Source organism: Danio rerio, chromosome 17, assembly GCF_052040795.2.
Source record: "Danio rerio strain M-AB ecotype USA chromosome 17, GRCz13ab, whole genome shotgun sequence".
NCBI lineage: Eukaryota > Metazoa > Chordata > Actinopteri > Cypriniformes > Danionidae > Danio > Danio rerio.
Genome location: NC_141037.1, coordinates 48,827,911 through 48,844,622, shown reverse-complemented (window position 1 = coordinate 48,844,622; position 16,712 = coordinate 48,827,911). Strand labels below are relative to the sequence as shown.

At 38.2% G+C, this 16,712-nt stretch overlaps 1 protein-coding gene across 3 annotated transcripts in view; it reads right to left on the bottom strand.

Moving 5' to 3' along the window:
• The window catches only part of peli2 (pellino E3 ubiquitin protein ligase family member 2), a 51,586-nt gene that overhangs the window by 20,022 nt on the left and 14,852 nt on the right, over positions 1-16,712 (bottom strand). For all 3 annotated transcript variants that reach the window (XR_015512528.1, XR_015512529.1, NM_001002616.1), the window contains 1 exon segment: positions 15,997-16,126. Coding sequence is in view for 1 of the 3 variants with exons in the window: in NM_001002616.1 (NP_001002616.1) it covers positions 15,997-16,126 (130 nt within the window). In the remaining 2 variants the exon portion in view is untranslated.

Sequence of the window (16,712 nt, the reverse complement as noted above, 5' to 3'; positions counted from 1 at the left end):
GACAAAATATCATGATTTGATATAATATTGTTTACTGGCCGAGCCCTAATTTAAAACAAAATATTTTATAATGAATGAAATAAAACTGCTCACAGTTAAATATGTTCCATCCAATTCACTTATCTGGCCCATACAGAATCTGGCAAGTAGCATTGTACAATTGATCGAAATCAAATCGTAATTGCGATTTTAAACGTTGCAATAAGCTAAAATCACAAGAGGCTGCGATATGAAATATGGATAATTTAACTTCCCCCCCCACCCAGAGCAAACGCGTGACTGCTGTCTGTGTGTGACAGTCTCACTAGCCAATTGAGTGAGCACAAGTTCATTCTGCCCAATCAGAATTGTGCAACGAAACTACAGTAAAAACAAACAAACAGGGAAGCGCGAACAAGTGGAATGATGGCATTTGTCATTTTAGAAGCATTAATAGACAAATGAATATCAAAAAAAAAAAAAAAAAAAAACAGCATGTTGGTAATATGGGAATATCTAGGGTTTTAAAGTCAGAGACAACAAACAAAACCAGGTAATTTGTAAGAGCCGCCACAGAATTGTTGCCACAGCATGAGGACATACAACCAGCACCTAAAAAAGAAGGCTATATGTGAAGTGTCTTGCTAAAATTTAACAAACTTTTTTGGGTGCGATGTTGGTTAATAAACTTAAGTGGGATGTATGAACTGAATATAAGGAAAAAGATTCAGAGAATGTACTACTTAAAGAAACTATTGTCTTTTATTGTTGACAACACATTGTTGATCATGTTTTATAGTGCTTTTATTGAATGTATTGCAACATTTGGTGTAATCTGTTAGTATGGAAAAGCTTCTGAGGCCCAGAAGAGCTCAATGGGGGAGGTGGTAACAACAGCCAGTAAGTTGTTGTGAATAAAACTACTAAGCATTGATAGTACATACAAAGAAAGAGTACTAAATAAGGCTATCATGATTGTAAGTGATGAGAGACATCCTTTATCAAACACCTTCCAATTGTTACCATCAGGTAATATATATATATATATATATATATACATATATATATATATATATATATATATATATATATATATATATATATATATATATATATATATATATACACACACACACATATATATATATATACACACACACATATATATATATATACACACATATATATATATATATACACACATATATATATATATATACACACACACATATATATATATATATATATATATATATATATATATATATATATATATATACATACACATACACATACACATACATACATATATATATATATATATATATATATACATATATATATATATATATATATATATATATATACATATATATATATATATATATATATATATATATATATATATATATACACACATACATATATATATATATATACATATATATATATATATATACATACATATATATATATATACATACATATATATATATATATATACATACATATATATACACATACATATATATATGTTCCTTTTTTTTAACACTCAATACAGAATTTTAAACTAACACTTATTCCTACAATAAAGACTGAGCTAAAGCTTGAAAAAATTATTACAAATAAAAAACAAAAACAAAATTGAAAGCAGTCAAAAAAAAATTTAAATGACAAAAAATAAATAAATAAAATAATAAATTCACAGTTAAACAGCCTTACTGGCAAAACTTTCTTTTTCTGTGTCCTTGCTTACTGTAGATGTAATAGTAAAGTGTGCATAATTACACACAACAACCCTAATCACCATCTTTTAGAACTTATAAAGGGTACAATTATACTGTCCTGCTCATTCACCAGCTATTTGGTAATAACATATTTGTAATGCATAATACCAATGGATACAAACAACTAAACATGCTTCCTCATTCATAAAGGCTGTAATGGTTATTCGTTTTGCAGTATATCGGTGTTAATAACTTTCAGTTTGACTGATAGTGTGGTCATTAACCATTAATCAAAATTAATTAGGATTTTTCTGAACAAATCACTACAGATTTATTGCATATTGTCATTTCTTTTATTTCAAGTTTATTTTTTTATCTATCTCAACCAGCTTTAATCCAAAGCCATTTAGTTTTTCTCATAAAGGGACTCTGTTTCGTGTGTGACTGACCGTCTTCCAACTGAAAAATTTGGGACGTTATTGCTGGTGCTGCATTTGGTGCCCATAGTGAAGTGGAACAAAGAGGCTTGAGGGTAAAACATTAGGCTGCGCTCCACACTCACAGCAGGGGGTCCATCAATCCATCCCCACATCCCACCCCTGTTTTACAGTGGGCCACAAAAGCTTTAGAAAAGGACTCCAAACAATAGATCTGCACCCGTTGAACAACAGGGTAAATGAAGCCGCTCCATCTGCGAGACGCCAGAGCAGCTTGAGCTTCGCATTTGTAGTAAACACATGCGATGAGATTCTTTGACCACCAACCTCAAGCCACGAGATCCAATTTAACTGTACCCTCCACCAGCACTGGGTAGCCCACATTGCAAGTGGCTAAAGAACTGTACTCTCTTTGGGGAAAAAACCATCAAGACATCCATGAACAATCGCATATTGTTCCTGGAATAGTTAAGTGACATTTTGTGACCCGTTATCTGAAAGGAGCTGCAGAGCCGGTTCTTTGTTCAACTTTACCATTACAATGATGCAGCTGCACGTGTGTCACTGCTGGAGAACTGGCCGTTTTGAGGTTAACCCTTTCGGAGCGACGCCTGGAGACATGGATGGCCCTTCCACCTCAGAGCGTTGTGACCCCAAAGAGCAGCGTGATTCACAGATGACTGTGCGCTGGGCTATTTTCAGCTCTGACGAGGCACTGTGGATGGATAATAAGCAGCCAACAGTAACAAAACCTCCCCAAAATACAGCATGCCAGCGAGTTTCATGGTGAGAAGAAAACATTCCTTGCGTTCATGGGACTTTAATTACTGAGAGCGTGCCTTTGTGTAAAACAAACATCACAAATAGATCCTTTTTTATAAATGAACAAAAAGAACTAAACCATAACTAACTAGAACTCTATATAGAAACCCTTTTAGTCACTTAGGATGGAAAACTATTGTGCCGTTGACCCAATCAACGCTCATTTTAAGCTGTAAAAACAAACTGCATTAACACTGCACAATATCTAACTGCTATTGGCTGTTAATGTTGACTTCATACTACAAACGATTAGTTTAACCAAATAAAGATTTTAATTACAGTGGTCCCTCACCATAACGCAGTTCACCTTTTGCGGTCTAGCAGTTTCATGGATTTTTTGTGCCACAGCCATATCACCCTGCAGCCCAAGACCGGTTACTCACTGAACCTAAGCTGGGCTGAACCTGGTCAGTAACTGAATGGGAGACTACATAGAAAAACTAGGATGCTGTTGGAAGTGGTGTTAAAGAGGCCAGCAGGGGGCAATCAACCTGTGTGTGAGAGTCCTAATGCCCCAGTAAACGTGAAGGGGACACCATACTGTCAGTGGGCGCAGTCTTTCGGATGAGATGTTAAACTGAGGTCCTGACTCTTAAATCCCATGACACCTCTCGTAAAGAGCAGGAGTTTAACCCTAGCGTCCTGGCAAAAGTCCCTCAAGCACTTACGATCATAGCCTTCGAATCATCCTCATCCAACGAATAGCTGGTGTGTAGTGAGCGCACTCACAATTATACAGAATTTTAAAATAAAATAAAAAAATACTTTGCCTATGTATTCTCCTCTGCATCAAGCAATCAGCGTTTGCTTTAAACGATTAAAGTCAGCAGCACAATACACATTGTGTTGCCCACAATACATAGCACGCAGGCAAACAGATGAAGAAGAGAAAAACACTGGTGAACAAAATAAGTTATAGTTTTTTTGTTTTTTTTTGGTGCACACATGAACAATTGAAATCATAGGATTGTTTGGACGTTGATGATTTGATGCCTTTTCTAGACTTTTCCTAAAAGTATATTTCGGCCCTTGGTGCTCGATGCATGGACCATGGGACTTACATTCATCATCATGATCTGTTGACATTTACAAACTCTAGTTTTTGTAAGTTTCTTGGTTCTAGGCTGACGAGGGGCTGATCACACCGAACATGTTTTTCCGTTCTGAAAACAGGAGGCATACCACTCTGCCTTTTTTGTTGACAAGAAGTGTTGCTGATGATATTGTTATAATTTCAAAATATTTAATAATATTGTGATATTGCCTCACAGCAAGAAGGTCGCTGGTTCGATCCTCGGCTCAGTTGGCGTTTCTGTGTGGAGTTTGCATGTTCTCCCTGCGTTCGCGTGGGTTTCCTCTGGGTGCTCCGGTTTCCCCCACAGTCCAGAGACATGCAGTACAGGTGAATTGGGTAGGCTAAATTGTCCGTAGCGTACGAGTATGAGTGTGTGTGTGTGTGTATATGGATGTTTCCCAGAGATGGGTTGCGGCTGGAAGGGCATCCACTGCGTAAAAACTTGCTGGATAAGCTGGCGGTTCATTCCGCTGTGGCAACCCCGGATTAATAAAGGAACTAAGCAGACAAGAAAATGAATGAATGAATGATTTTCAAGATTTGTGAAGTCATACAGCTCCGGGTAATAACAATAAAAAAAAAAGCAACCACTAGTCTCTTCTCTATCTTTAAAACTCTGTAGTCGTCTTAACACAAACACTGCTGTCACCTCGACGGAAACCCCGCCTCTGCTTTCATTTGATAGGAGAATAAAAAGGCACAAGTTTTTTTTTCGCTCAAAGTTTACTTTTTTCAACTGAGCGCAGAGCGACGGCAAAAACGCTAGGCACAGTAGGCAGTTAAAACATGAGGCACACAGGGCACATAAGCAGCAGACAAAACGCTTGCAGCTGTTAGTAAACCATTCAATAGATGCGCCTCTCAACGCAAAAAGCGTGTTCAGTGTGATCGGGCTCTAAGTTTTTTGCTGCTAATGAAACGGACAGCATTTCCATTCTCCTTTATTTGCCAAGGCACTAACAGCAGACTAAAATAACACTACTTGAATGAACAAAATGCTGCGCTGACAATATATCAAAAATAAATAAATAAATAAATAAAGCAACACATCACAAGCTAGCGTGTCTTTACTACACAAAATCAATTACAGCTGCTAAACACTGAAATCAGGTGAGAAGTGTATTTGTTTTTCTAACCACATCTCAGTGACTTATAGCATGTTTCCACTGACTGGTACAGTACGGTACGGGTTGGTACGGGTCACCTTTATCAAGCCGCTTTTCCACTGCACACGACATTGACACGACTGTCAGAATCTGCCCCCTTGTGGCAGTCGCACAGTATTTTCAGTGTTGTCGTGCACCAAGGGAGAGAAGCTGATCCTCGCAATGTCTGAAATAAAGGAGTGCAAAAGCAAAAGCCTTTACTCTTTCTGCGTTTACATGGTTGAATGAATGAATACTAGAAACTCATAGACCACTGAAATATTGGAGAATGTGGAGACCACATTAAAATATATTTATTTTTATCACTTTCTCAGTTGCATTAATGAACAAATGTTCTATTATATAGACTTTTAATGATAATTCAAAAAAATAACCAAATAAACTCCTATTTCTCATCTCGCGCGCACGGACCTGCTTTTACAACACTGGAATGCATTACATCCGGCCGGCTGGTCGCATGCGGTCTAGTCGCAGGAGTTCAAAATTTTCAACGGATCCGCAGCTCAAATCGGATCTGAATTTTCCTCATACGGAGATGATTGGAACTCCACACAGCTCCCGGACTGCTCTCCATCGGAAATGAATGACTTCCGGTCAGTCGCTTGTCGTTTGTCGTGTGCAGTGGAAAGAAGGCTTCAGGCTTGCGTTTCCACTGCTAAAGGGTACCAAAGGTGCTCATTTGGTGGGCGTGGTGTAGGACAGAAAGTTTCAGTCAAGGTCATTCTCACATGAGGAAATGTCTACAGCAGGGGTCTAAGTCCTGGAGGGTCGGTGTCTCTGCATGGTTTAGCTACATTAACTTGCCTCAACACAACTGCCCGTGAGTTTCAAGTATGGCTAGTAAAACCTTGATTAGCTTGTTCAGGTGCGTTTCATTAGGGTTGGATCTAAAATTTGCAGGACACCGGCCCTCCAGAAACAAGTTTGGTGACCCTAGTAGAGCTGAAGATCTTTGCCCGAACACGTCAAATACCCATCATCATTTCTAACATATTTTTAATTTAGTTTGTTAAGAAAGACTTATTTTCATTGGTGTGTTGCCAAATTTAAAAGCTAAGTGTATGAAACTAGGCCTAAATAAAGTGCTGAGGTGTTACAATGTTACAGAGGACTTATTTTATACTTATTTTATATCAACTTCCAAGTGGCCTATAGCCAACATTTGTTACGAATAAATTATGTTAAAGCGTATAAATAACTCATTCTTGAAAAAAGGCAAAGGAGCTGTGTGCCTGTGCACATTTGAATAACGTTGTGCTATAAACAGGTTCAGGCTTTATAAAGCTCTCAATCAAAATGTACTTGTCGGGCTCGAACACTATTAGTCCTAATTTTTATGGCCTGATTACAGATCTAACCCCTAGTCTAAAGTAAAGCTAGCTGTGCGGGTTGTTCACATACCATATAAGAAGTATATGCACTTCCCACAAAAAAAAAAAAAAAAAAAAGAGGCTTTATACACAAATACTTGTGTATAAATGTTCATTACTAACTTTTCTATGAACATAATTTACTTATACTGCAGATCAATGACTGTGAAATAGCCTACTGTCACGTCTGCAATCAAATAAAATAATAAATAAAAAAAGCATTTAAGAACACATACAGACCTTTACAGTCTCAGATATGTTATCAATTACAGAAAAACTACAGACAGCATGTATTTAGTCCTTACTTGGGTTTATAAAAAACACGCAACATACAGCCTACAGTCAGTGCAAACCACTCACTTCAATAAATCACACACACTTTATTATCATCAGCTTAAGAAGTTCCTTATTTCAAATATAGACGCAATCGCGAGCTCCCTGGAGAAAGCGAAAACCGCTCACGCTTTTAAATGGCCTCATAAAACAAAAACAGGACACAGCAGATTTTGTTCTTCTTGGCTTTGTGGCTGTACATCAAGACAGCGACAAGGTTTGTTTGAGCTTGGGTCAACCATGGCTCATTGGTTTAAAATTCGTTCGAAAGGGTGACCAATAAGTGGTAAAGTACACTTCACCTTTAGGTACCTTTTGACAGTGGAAACAGCCATAAAAGTGTACCAAACCGAACAGTACCACTCAGTGTAAATTGGCCATTAGTTTCAAGCAAAAAACAAAACAAAAAACATGATATTTCAGCATATCAGGCAGGCAGGAGAGTCCTGTAGAATGCTGATGTAGTTCTGGTTAAATTAAAACTGATTCAGTTCAATAAATGACAATCCAATGAAGAGCAGTAGTTACATTTTTCATAAATACAACAAAATAGCAGTTAACGTTTTTCATTGGTAGTGAGGTGCAATGACCTGTAGACATCATGTTCCACAAATATAAAAAATTAGGCTATAACAGTTTCTACAAATGGAACAGTGTTAGTTAATAAAAATCTTTATTGTTAATAAGACTCTGCTACGCTGCTACTCAGAAAATTTAGGGCCATACAGTGCAAGTGTATTTCTGTATGTCACTGTTTGCACTCATAACATTTTTATTAAAGGTGCTACAGTGCTTCAAAAGGAAAAACAAAGTTGGAGTTTTGGAGATTTGGAGGGAGTACAACAGTGTGCAGGACAACATCAGGAAAAGAGTGCATGAGATGAAATGTTACATCCATGGTCAACATTCACGGCGGTATCTGTGATGATAGTGTGAACTTTGAGGACTAAACTGGAGACAGCATGAGTGAAGTGTAGAACCTGCGAGAAACAGGCAGGTAAAAACTGAGTTGTTAAGAAGGATAATGAATGTAAGATGGCACAATGCCATGGCTATTCTCAGGCTGTGACCTAACTCCTGCTCTGTTGACTCCAAACAAGCACAATGAACAATTGCCCACTTGTAGGTGACTATCAACAAGTTGGTATGGTGAACCTCTTTCTCTAAAAATTCCGTCAAAATTACATCCTGATAGATTGAGTTTGATTTGCAGTATTTCTCCCTAAACATTAGACAAGCTAATATGAAGTACCAGTTGCTATACTTTAAAGCATGACAATATACTATTTGCAGTTGGTTTAAATGAAGTTTAATCCTTTGATTGACATTTTAAAAAAGGTACTAAAATGTAACTTTTCTACTGAAAACAAAGGATTGTCGAGGTTGCATAAAATAAGCACCTGGTATTACAGTGCATTTTTACAATATACATTGTGACCAGCAAATAAATTAAATGGGTTTTTCAACGAATCCTGAAATGCAGTCAAAAGTACATCAATGCTTTAGAATGCTTTCACACCAATAGTACATTTCTTTTGGTCCCAACCAAGGTTAAAAATGTTTTATTAATTGTAGCATTTTTCAGCCGTTTTGGTTCTGTTTCACACCAGACGGACTGCTCTTGGAAAAAAAAAGGTTAAAACCTTAAGGTCCAAGGTGCTTTTTACATGCTTTTTTTTTTATTTCCATTTAGGCTAATTGGAACCTAATTAGAATAAAACCTATGTATCATCTTTTGATACGACATACTTTTAGAGAAAAATTACATCCATATGTGAATTCGGACCATGAGTCCACATATAAAACACTTTTTCCAGACTGTTTTTAATGCATTAATAAACACATACATATTTTTTGAACATGTTTTGACTAACAGGGAGTAAAAACAGCAATTGTTGCCCATTTTGGACCTTTAAAAATAGTTTTTGGGACATTTCATATCCTGCAAAAAAGTTGCAGAATGGCACTGTATGTCTGGAACAAAATATAAAACAAAGTATTTTAAATAGCCACTTAAGAGCTAAAATGTGCCATCTACTTATGTGGCCACTAAGCCCTCGGAGGTTGACCAGTTAAACTCCAGTGCTGTTTTGGGATTTCCGCCTGGATTTTGCCTAACCAAATTCAAAAGTTACCCAAATCCACATGCAGTGATGTAAATGCATAAATTTGGTATAATTTTTTTGGAAAAGAGACAATTTTTTTTTCCCATGGAAAATCTAATAAATAAGACTACTGTGTATGTGTGTGTGTGTGGTGAAACTCAAGGCTCCGATGTTCTGCTTGACTACATATCAGAAGAAGTTGCGTGTAAATTTAAATGAGTACAAAGATTTATTATTTTTTTGCTATGCATAGATCACAGACCTCTTTGTGATGCGGCTGTTTGCATATCACGTCTTTTGCACGCACAAATGCGCTATTTCTAATGGAGGTGCACAGTTTGCACGTATATTGGGTAAGACCCACATGTTTTCTAGGTACACTGTTGAAAACATATCAACTTTTTAGAATGTTGCAAGAGCATTGCGAGTCACGTAACAAGAACTGACCTATTCAGCCTCATACTAATAGAATAAACGTTTCAATAGACTAATTACCTCAGACAAAAACAGGGCACTCAAACACTGCAGTGCTTTTTAATTTTCTCTATAAATACAACTTGTATCAGCGTCGCAGCAATGTTTTGTTGAGAAAACGTTTGATGATCACCAAGCAACGACAAAGGCACGTGAGTGCATATCTGCTTTTAGATGCGATATGTGACTGAAAGGTCTTACAAATAACCTGGTTCTGCAATAATTTTGCATTCCTGTATCTTTCTTCTTGAAAGTAATCTTGCACACCAGGGCCTCATGTATCAACGCTGCGTATGCACAAAAACTTTGTGTACGCCAGGTTTCACGCTCAAAATCGCTCGCGTTTGGATTTACTAACAATGAAATGAACGTGAGAATGTGCGTTGTTCCACGCCAACTTCATGCCTGGCGTATGTACATTTCTTGTGTGTGTTTGTTTTATTTAGATTGGCGACACCTAGAGGCAATTGTGTTAAATTGCACACTACAAAGTATCTGTGAGCCGTGCAATGGCAGCTGACAGCTGTATAGGACGAGATCATCCGCATGTCTAGCAGGTATATAAGGTTTCCATACTTTACAGTTGACCAGCCAAACATAAGCGCAACTTGCAGCGATCGCCGGTTTTCCCATTGTAATCGGAGTGATCAACTGCACGCATACTGCTATAAAGGTGCCATCTGAAGACGAATTTGCATATGTGAATCAGAAACATTCCCATTCAATAAATGTGCAAATAATGTGTTATGCTTAAATGCGCTTAACATAATACACACACTTATTAATGTAGACAAAACCTTATTTGTAGCGGGGGGAAAAAGAAGAATGAGTTCATCAAACGGTTGATTCGAACTGCGTTCTTGAATGACAGTTTCAAAACATGATGCCATGTGCGTTACGCGCTACGCCACTCACACTTATGCTGTTCTCTCTCTTTAACTTTCTTGTCTCTGCCAAACAAATGGGCGGAAATCACTTAACTAGCTCATTCCAACAACAAACTTGCAAATAAGACTGTTTTTCTCCGGTCTACCTCCGACAGGAGCACCGCCAATTCACATTCTGTTTAAAGCAGGGGTCTCAAACTCAATTTACCTGGGGGCCGCAGGAGGCAAAGTCTGGGTGAGGCTGGGCCGCATAAGGGATTTCACAAAAAAAAAGTCCTCAAATGTCATTATTAACAGTTTTAATTATTTCTTCTGAACATGAAGTGTCCTGAACATTAATAGAACATTAAGTGAAGATTTTGAACAGTTCTTCTGAACATGGCATCTTTTGCCTACTCCTTGCTGCCAGAGACTTGACAGCGCTTCTTCTCACAAATCTGAACCACATTTGGCTTTAGAGCGGAAGCAGTTGAGACCCTCAGTATGGCTTGAAGATGATCATCATTAAGTCTAGACCTGTACTTTGACTTATTGAAGTTCAAGGTGGAGAATAACTTCACACACTTCTCACACACTCAAAACTTCCATTTCCTCACCTAAAAAAAAAAGGCGTACATATGTATAAATAAAACACCCCCACCCCACTCCAGTCACATCAGTCTGTGCCAGTCTGTATCTACCTATAATATATATAAGATGCAGGCTGTAGCTAGGTAGGTGGCAGGCTGCAGATAGGTAGCTAAGTGGCAGGCAGGGGCGGGAACAGCTTACCTTGGTTCTGGCCGGCGCGAGTTCCCTTCTAACACTTCCCGCCTGTCACAGCGTCTAACAAAGGGGCGGGGTGCGCCAGTGACCGCTGTGTACGGATAGAATCAGCGGAGCGAGGAGCGCTCTCTCCCCGCTCCGCTGATTCTGTCAGGCCCCGTTTACACTAGTGCGTTTTAGTTTTAAAAAGGCGTTTTAAAATGAAAACGATCCACGTCCACACTCGCGTTTTACCCAGCGTTTCTGAACTGCTCTTCGTCCACACCAAAACGCTGAAAACGCACATCACGTGACCACACAAACACACTTTGGCGAGCGCTGCAGCCCATCTACCCAGATGAGAGCTCTGCTAGTCGGACTTCTCATCAAGCATCTCCCGCTGGATCTAATCTCACTATATTTATTAAACGTGATATTTCATTCATCTTGTTGTCTTTATCTAACGACATATTCCCTGACTTTGGTCATTGGAATCTATTACTTGTTCTCAGGTAACGTGTTTTGGCTGAGCGCAAAGATAAGTTAATGATTAATGTAACCACGTACATTCTGTATATTGACTGATCTCTTGCCTTTATTTCCTATAATGTATAAACTTATTGTATGTTATACTTTTATAATGGCCATTATCGATTATTAAAACTGATATTCAGCAAAAGAGAGGGTATGTTTCGTATTTTCACTGAAATTGAAAGGAGGCAGTTGTTATCGGCTCCGTTTTGTTATAAATATCCACACAGTGAAGATGACGCTCATGCAGCACCACGCCTCAACATGTCTGCTGTCTGTTTAGTTGTTAATATTAAAATAAAAATAGGCAGTTCCTTATATCAAGTTTACATTTTATTGTTGAGAAAGTGAAACAACGTAGCCAGGGCGATGTGAATGAAGTTATAAAGTACACGGTTTCCTTGTGAAGATTGACGCGTGTCCTCGGTATGTTTTCCATATCAAACTGAGAAGAAGAGATGCAGCCTTTATCAAACTTGCGAAGTCTGAACTTACACGGAGAAGATTCAGGACTGAACTGTGTGTTAGGCTACTTAATATTGAGGAAAAGCCCCAATCAGAGAGGCGAATGTCTGCAGCCCCGCCTCCGTTTTCAGATGTCTCCGTCTTTCCCCATCCACACTGAGACAGAGCAGCAGCGTTTCAGAATGAAAACGGCCTCTCCAGCGTTTTCGAAACGATCCGTTTTCAGCGCTCGAGAACTCCGGCGTAGTGTGGACGGATTCTGTCAGTGTACAGCGGTCGGCGCGGGCCACAAAATATTGCACTGAGGGCCGCAAATGGCCCGCGGGCCGCGAGTTTGAGACCCCTGGTTTAAAGTTTCTCTTTTTGCTTGCTTTTGCCATTGCTTTTTCGTTTGGTTTTGCCAAAGTAGAGTCATTAGCATATTCATACGGGGAAGGAGGCAGGGAGGGGTTTTGCACTCGTGCATGTGCGCTCAGTTTCCCGTTAATTCTGATGTACAAAGAGAATGTGTGGGATTATGCGTACGCAGTGTTTCATATATCTGAATTTTTTACTGCGTACGCACATTTACAGCTTTGTGCGTACGCAATGTTTTAATAGAATTTCAACGCAAGTCTTTGAACATGAGGCCCCAGATGTTGAGTTTTTTTGGGTACAAAATCCTCTCCTGTGCTGAACTCATCATCCTTGTTTATGCAGTCTTTTTGTCATTAAGCTCAGTCTCCTGTTCTCAAGCTCTGTTTAGGCCCACCGCATTATGATTGGTTCAAACAGCACACTATGGAAAAATCGTGCTGTAAGGCGGTTAAGAAAACACGCATGTTCAAATTGTGATTTTAATACGATTTCAATTTAAAATCGCACAGCCCTACTATGATCATATCCAGTTGGAATTAAGTAAAAAGCAGTAATGTGATCCATATTAGTCATCAGCCCCTCACACATACAGACTTTTCCAAAAATTACCGGCAAAAAGATCATGTGTGAACAGGCCTTTTTTGAAAATATTGGTAAATTTGTACCGGCAATTTTCCAGAAAAAGAAGTTGTAACATCACGGTATTTTGCGGGAATGCTGCTCTTTGTGAACACAGAAGGAAAATTGCCAGAAAGAGCGCTTTCATGATTAGAACTTGCTGACGTGAGACGTCTACTCCAGCCAATCAGAACATTCACATCCACACCGTTTATGAAAATAAAAGCCTTTCAATAATATTTCCAGAAACATTTAGCTGCTAGATGTTTGTTAGATAACGTTTCTTTATTCCTTTTTAATGCCAACTGCAGAAAAAAAACAGCTATCAATAAAATGCTTATGATAAACAGCTGTGAGTTTACCTGCGAGCCCTGCATTCAGCTGCATGGCGCTCATCATGCGAAAGTGTTCCTCCATATGATTTCAAATTTGTTCACAATACTTATCTATCCACAGAATTTGTAATGTAGTCAAATGTGTAAACATTTAGCTGCGGTTCGCGGCTAATTTTTAATAAAAGCGAAACCATCAACAAAAGCCCGACCACTATTATATTTACAAGCACAAGCGCAGCCATTAAAGGCCATTTCTGATTAATGATGTCAGAATTTATTTTGGAATGGATGCGTGAACGGTCTTTTCCAGAAAAATTTCAGAACGTCTGTGCCTGTGTGAATTGAGTTATTTACCAGTATCACTGTGTGAAGGGGTTATTGCCTGGATTCAATTTGAGCATTGTAATTGGTCAAAATTAATGCACAGGAAACTCACGTACACAACAAACGAAAGTAAACAGAAAAGAGGAAGATTCAGTATGCAGTATGGACCTTCTCACAACTCCATATTTGCTTTTGATCTGCCATAATTCCATAAAGTGTCAAAAAAACGCATCCCAGAATGCATGTCACAGCTGATTACGGCAGCTGGTTTAGCTCAAAAAGGCTTAATACTTTTTGTATTTGGGTTGGTTCGAGGCCAGATCACATTCCCACCTCAAACGAACCACTCCTGTGTTGGTTTGAAAGTGTACCAAGAGCACCTCTTCGAGCAGATCTCAGTACGCTTGTTTGGTCTACTTTTGGCGTGCACCAGAAAACGGTTGCCGCTTTCACACCTATAAAAAAGAACTGAATCAAAAACGCTCTGGCATTAACTGATCTAAGTAAGGCAAGTGTGAAAGCACCCACAGAAGTACATTTATGTTAATGGTAGTACCTGGATTAGCTAAAATGCATCTTAATTCCAGGAGTGAATGGGTTTTAAGGCATGGCTGCTTTCGTTTAGTGAAAAATCAGTCATGTGTATGCGTTAAAACTGGTCAGTATGACAGCTTGCTAGGTTTTGGATCAGGAGTAGCGCACTGTAAGGAAACAGCTCTCATTGAAAAAGACTTCCTCAGACAGTGCTAGCGGTTGGCAGTTTGCCTTCAGCTGACTGGAATAGCAGCAAAATAACAGAGTCATCAGCAAATTTCACAGAGAAGCCACCAACCACAATAAAGAAAGATCCAAAAGTCACTAGGATAGAAGTCAATATCGAAATTCGTCTATTGTGAGTAGTTAATACAATGTGGGCTGCACTTGTGGGCTGGCTGTTCCAAAGTGTTCAAACATTTCAGGCAACACGTCACCCATAAAATTAGTAAAATATCAAAGAGACAGTCTCTGCTATCTCCAGATGTTATTGTGAAATTCATGGAGCTGGAACAGTATCCGCATGGATTTGTTTATTGGTAGTGGCTGCTGTGAATGACAATAAACTTTTTACAACCCAACCACACCCATTAGGTTTAGTACCACCCTGTTAATTCCTTAAGAATGTCCTAGTAAGCAAGCAGAGATTTTAAAGTGGTATTAGGTGTGCCATCCTTGCCAGTGTTTTTTTGTTTTGTTTTGTTTTTGTTGTGCTTTAACAGAATAGGATATAATAGATCACAGCATTTCTTGCCAAACATTTCTGTACAGCTTTACAACTGGGCAAAAATCCAGGATACTCTGCAATTTCTCTGCTATGTGGAGCTGGAAAGTCTTGTGATAAATATAATAATTTCAAATTCCATGTTTTGCCATTGCATAAAGTTGATTCAGGGTTTTGCAATCTCCAGATGAGCATGTGTTGATCATGCGCTTCCTTTGGTATGGCACGATTTAAAAAAAAAAAAAAAAAGCCCTAAGCTAACATTTCTCCACGGCCCATAATCTAAAATGAGTTGATCCACCCTGCTGTTAGAAAGCAAAAAAATATTAAATGCCACCACTTTAAAAAGGGCAAGGAATTTGGATTTTCTATTCAATGATTAGAGTTGGCAGTATTCTAATTGCTGACAATTACACAAGCATTGACCAATCCATCAAATAATGATAATATTTTAGTGCTTGCCTATTCACATAGCCTATGAAGGCCTTTTTAAAACTGTAAAACTTGATACAAAACTTGAACAAACGACAATCTACTTTCAAATGCACAAACATGCCATGTGTGAAAGCAACTTCTGAAGGGCATCTGTAAACTTTCAGATATGAAGCAATGGATTTATTGCTTATAACAGGATTCTTTTTCTATTATTAGTTTATTTTTGCTAGTCTTTAAAGCTATATTTAAGTTTGTTAATCCCAATATTTGGTCATTTTGATTATAATTATTAAATTATATTTGGTCTCAAATAACACCAATACTCAGCCATCATGAGAATGTACCCTGTCTCATTCAAGTTTATTTCCCTATTAAAAAAAAAAAAGTAATAAATAATGAAAGAAATCTTCCTCAAACACTACTTGCAAAGTAAACATTTTGAACGCATTGTGAAGAGGACTCCGACTTAAAAGTCATGTTGATAAGATAACAGACAACACAGAAAAATCTCATAGATGATTATATTTCCCAGTTAGTTTCTGACATGTGATTACCTTGCTGGCTTGTGGTGTGTTAAGGATGTGTACAGTGCTGGGCTTGACCCCATTGGCTTTGGCTCTCTTGTAAAGGGCAAACCGGCTTTTCCTTCGCCCTCTGTCACCATTGGGGAGGGAGCCATTGTACCTGTAAAAGAGGACAGCCAAAATTATAGAACAGACAGACAGACAGACAGACAAATAATTTTAAAAAATTGATAAAAATCACTGTGTTTCAAATCTCGACCCTTTGACATGTACAATGCCAACAGTGTGATTAGTCTGTGCTGGTATCTGCAGCGTACCATTAGAACTTTCAGTGCATTATCAGCTGCTAAAATAAAATCTTCTTTCCCACAATGTATGGCATTGCTCGTCACGGACCAAAACTCGATTAAATGTTTGCATTTGGTTGCAAATATTTAAATGCTCATATTTACTAGCAAAACAAAGCATTTGTGGTTGGTAAAACATTTATAACGACTGCAAAGAGATGGCCTCCTGTGTCATTCAAATTGCTAGTATGAAAGCATTTAGGCTTTCCTGAAAAAATATGTTGACAGAAGAAGTTGTGGTAGGTTTTTGGGATGTGGTGGGTTTCTTAGGTTATTAAAGCTGTTTTTTGTCACTACTTGTTCAACCTGCGTTAAAGCATTCAGTGTAAGTTGCACGATTAAACATTAAAAGATCGGGATCTCAACACCCACGCAACAAATGATAAATGATGGTGATTT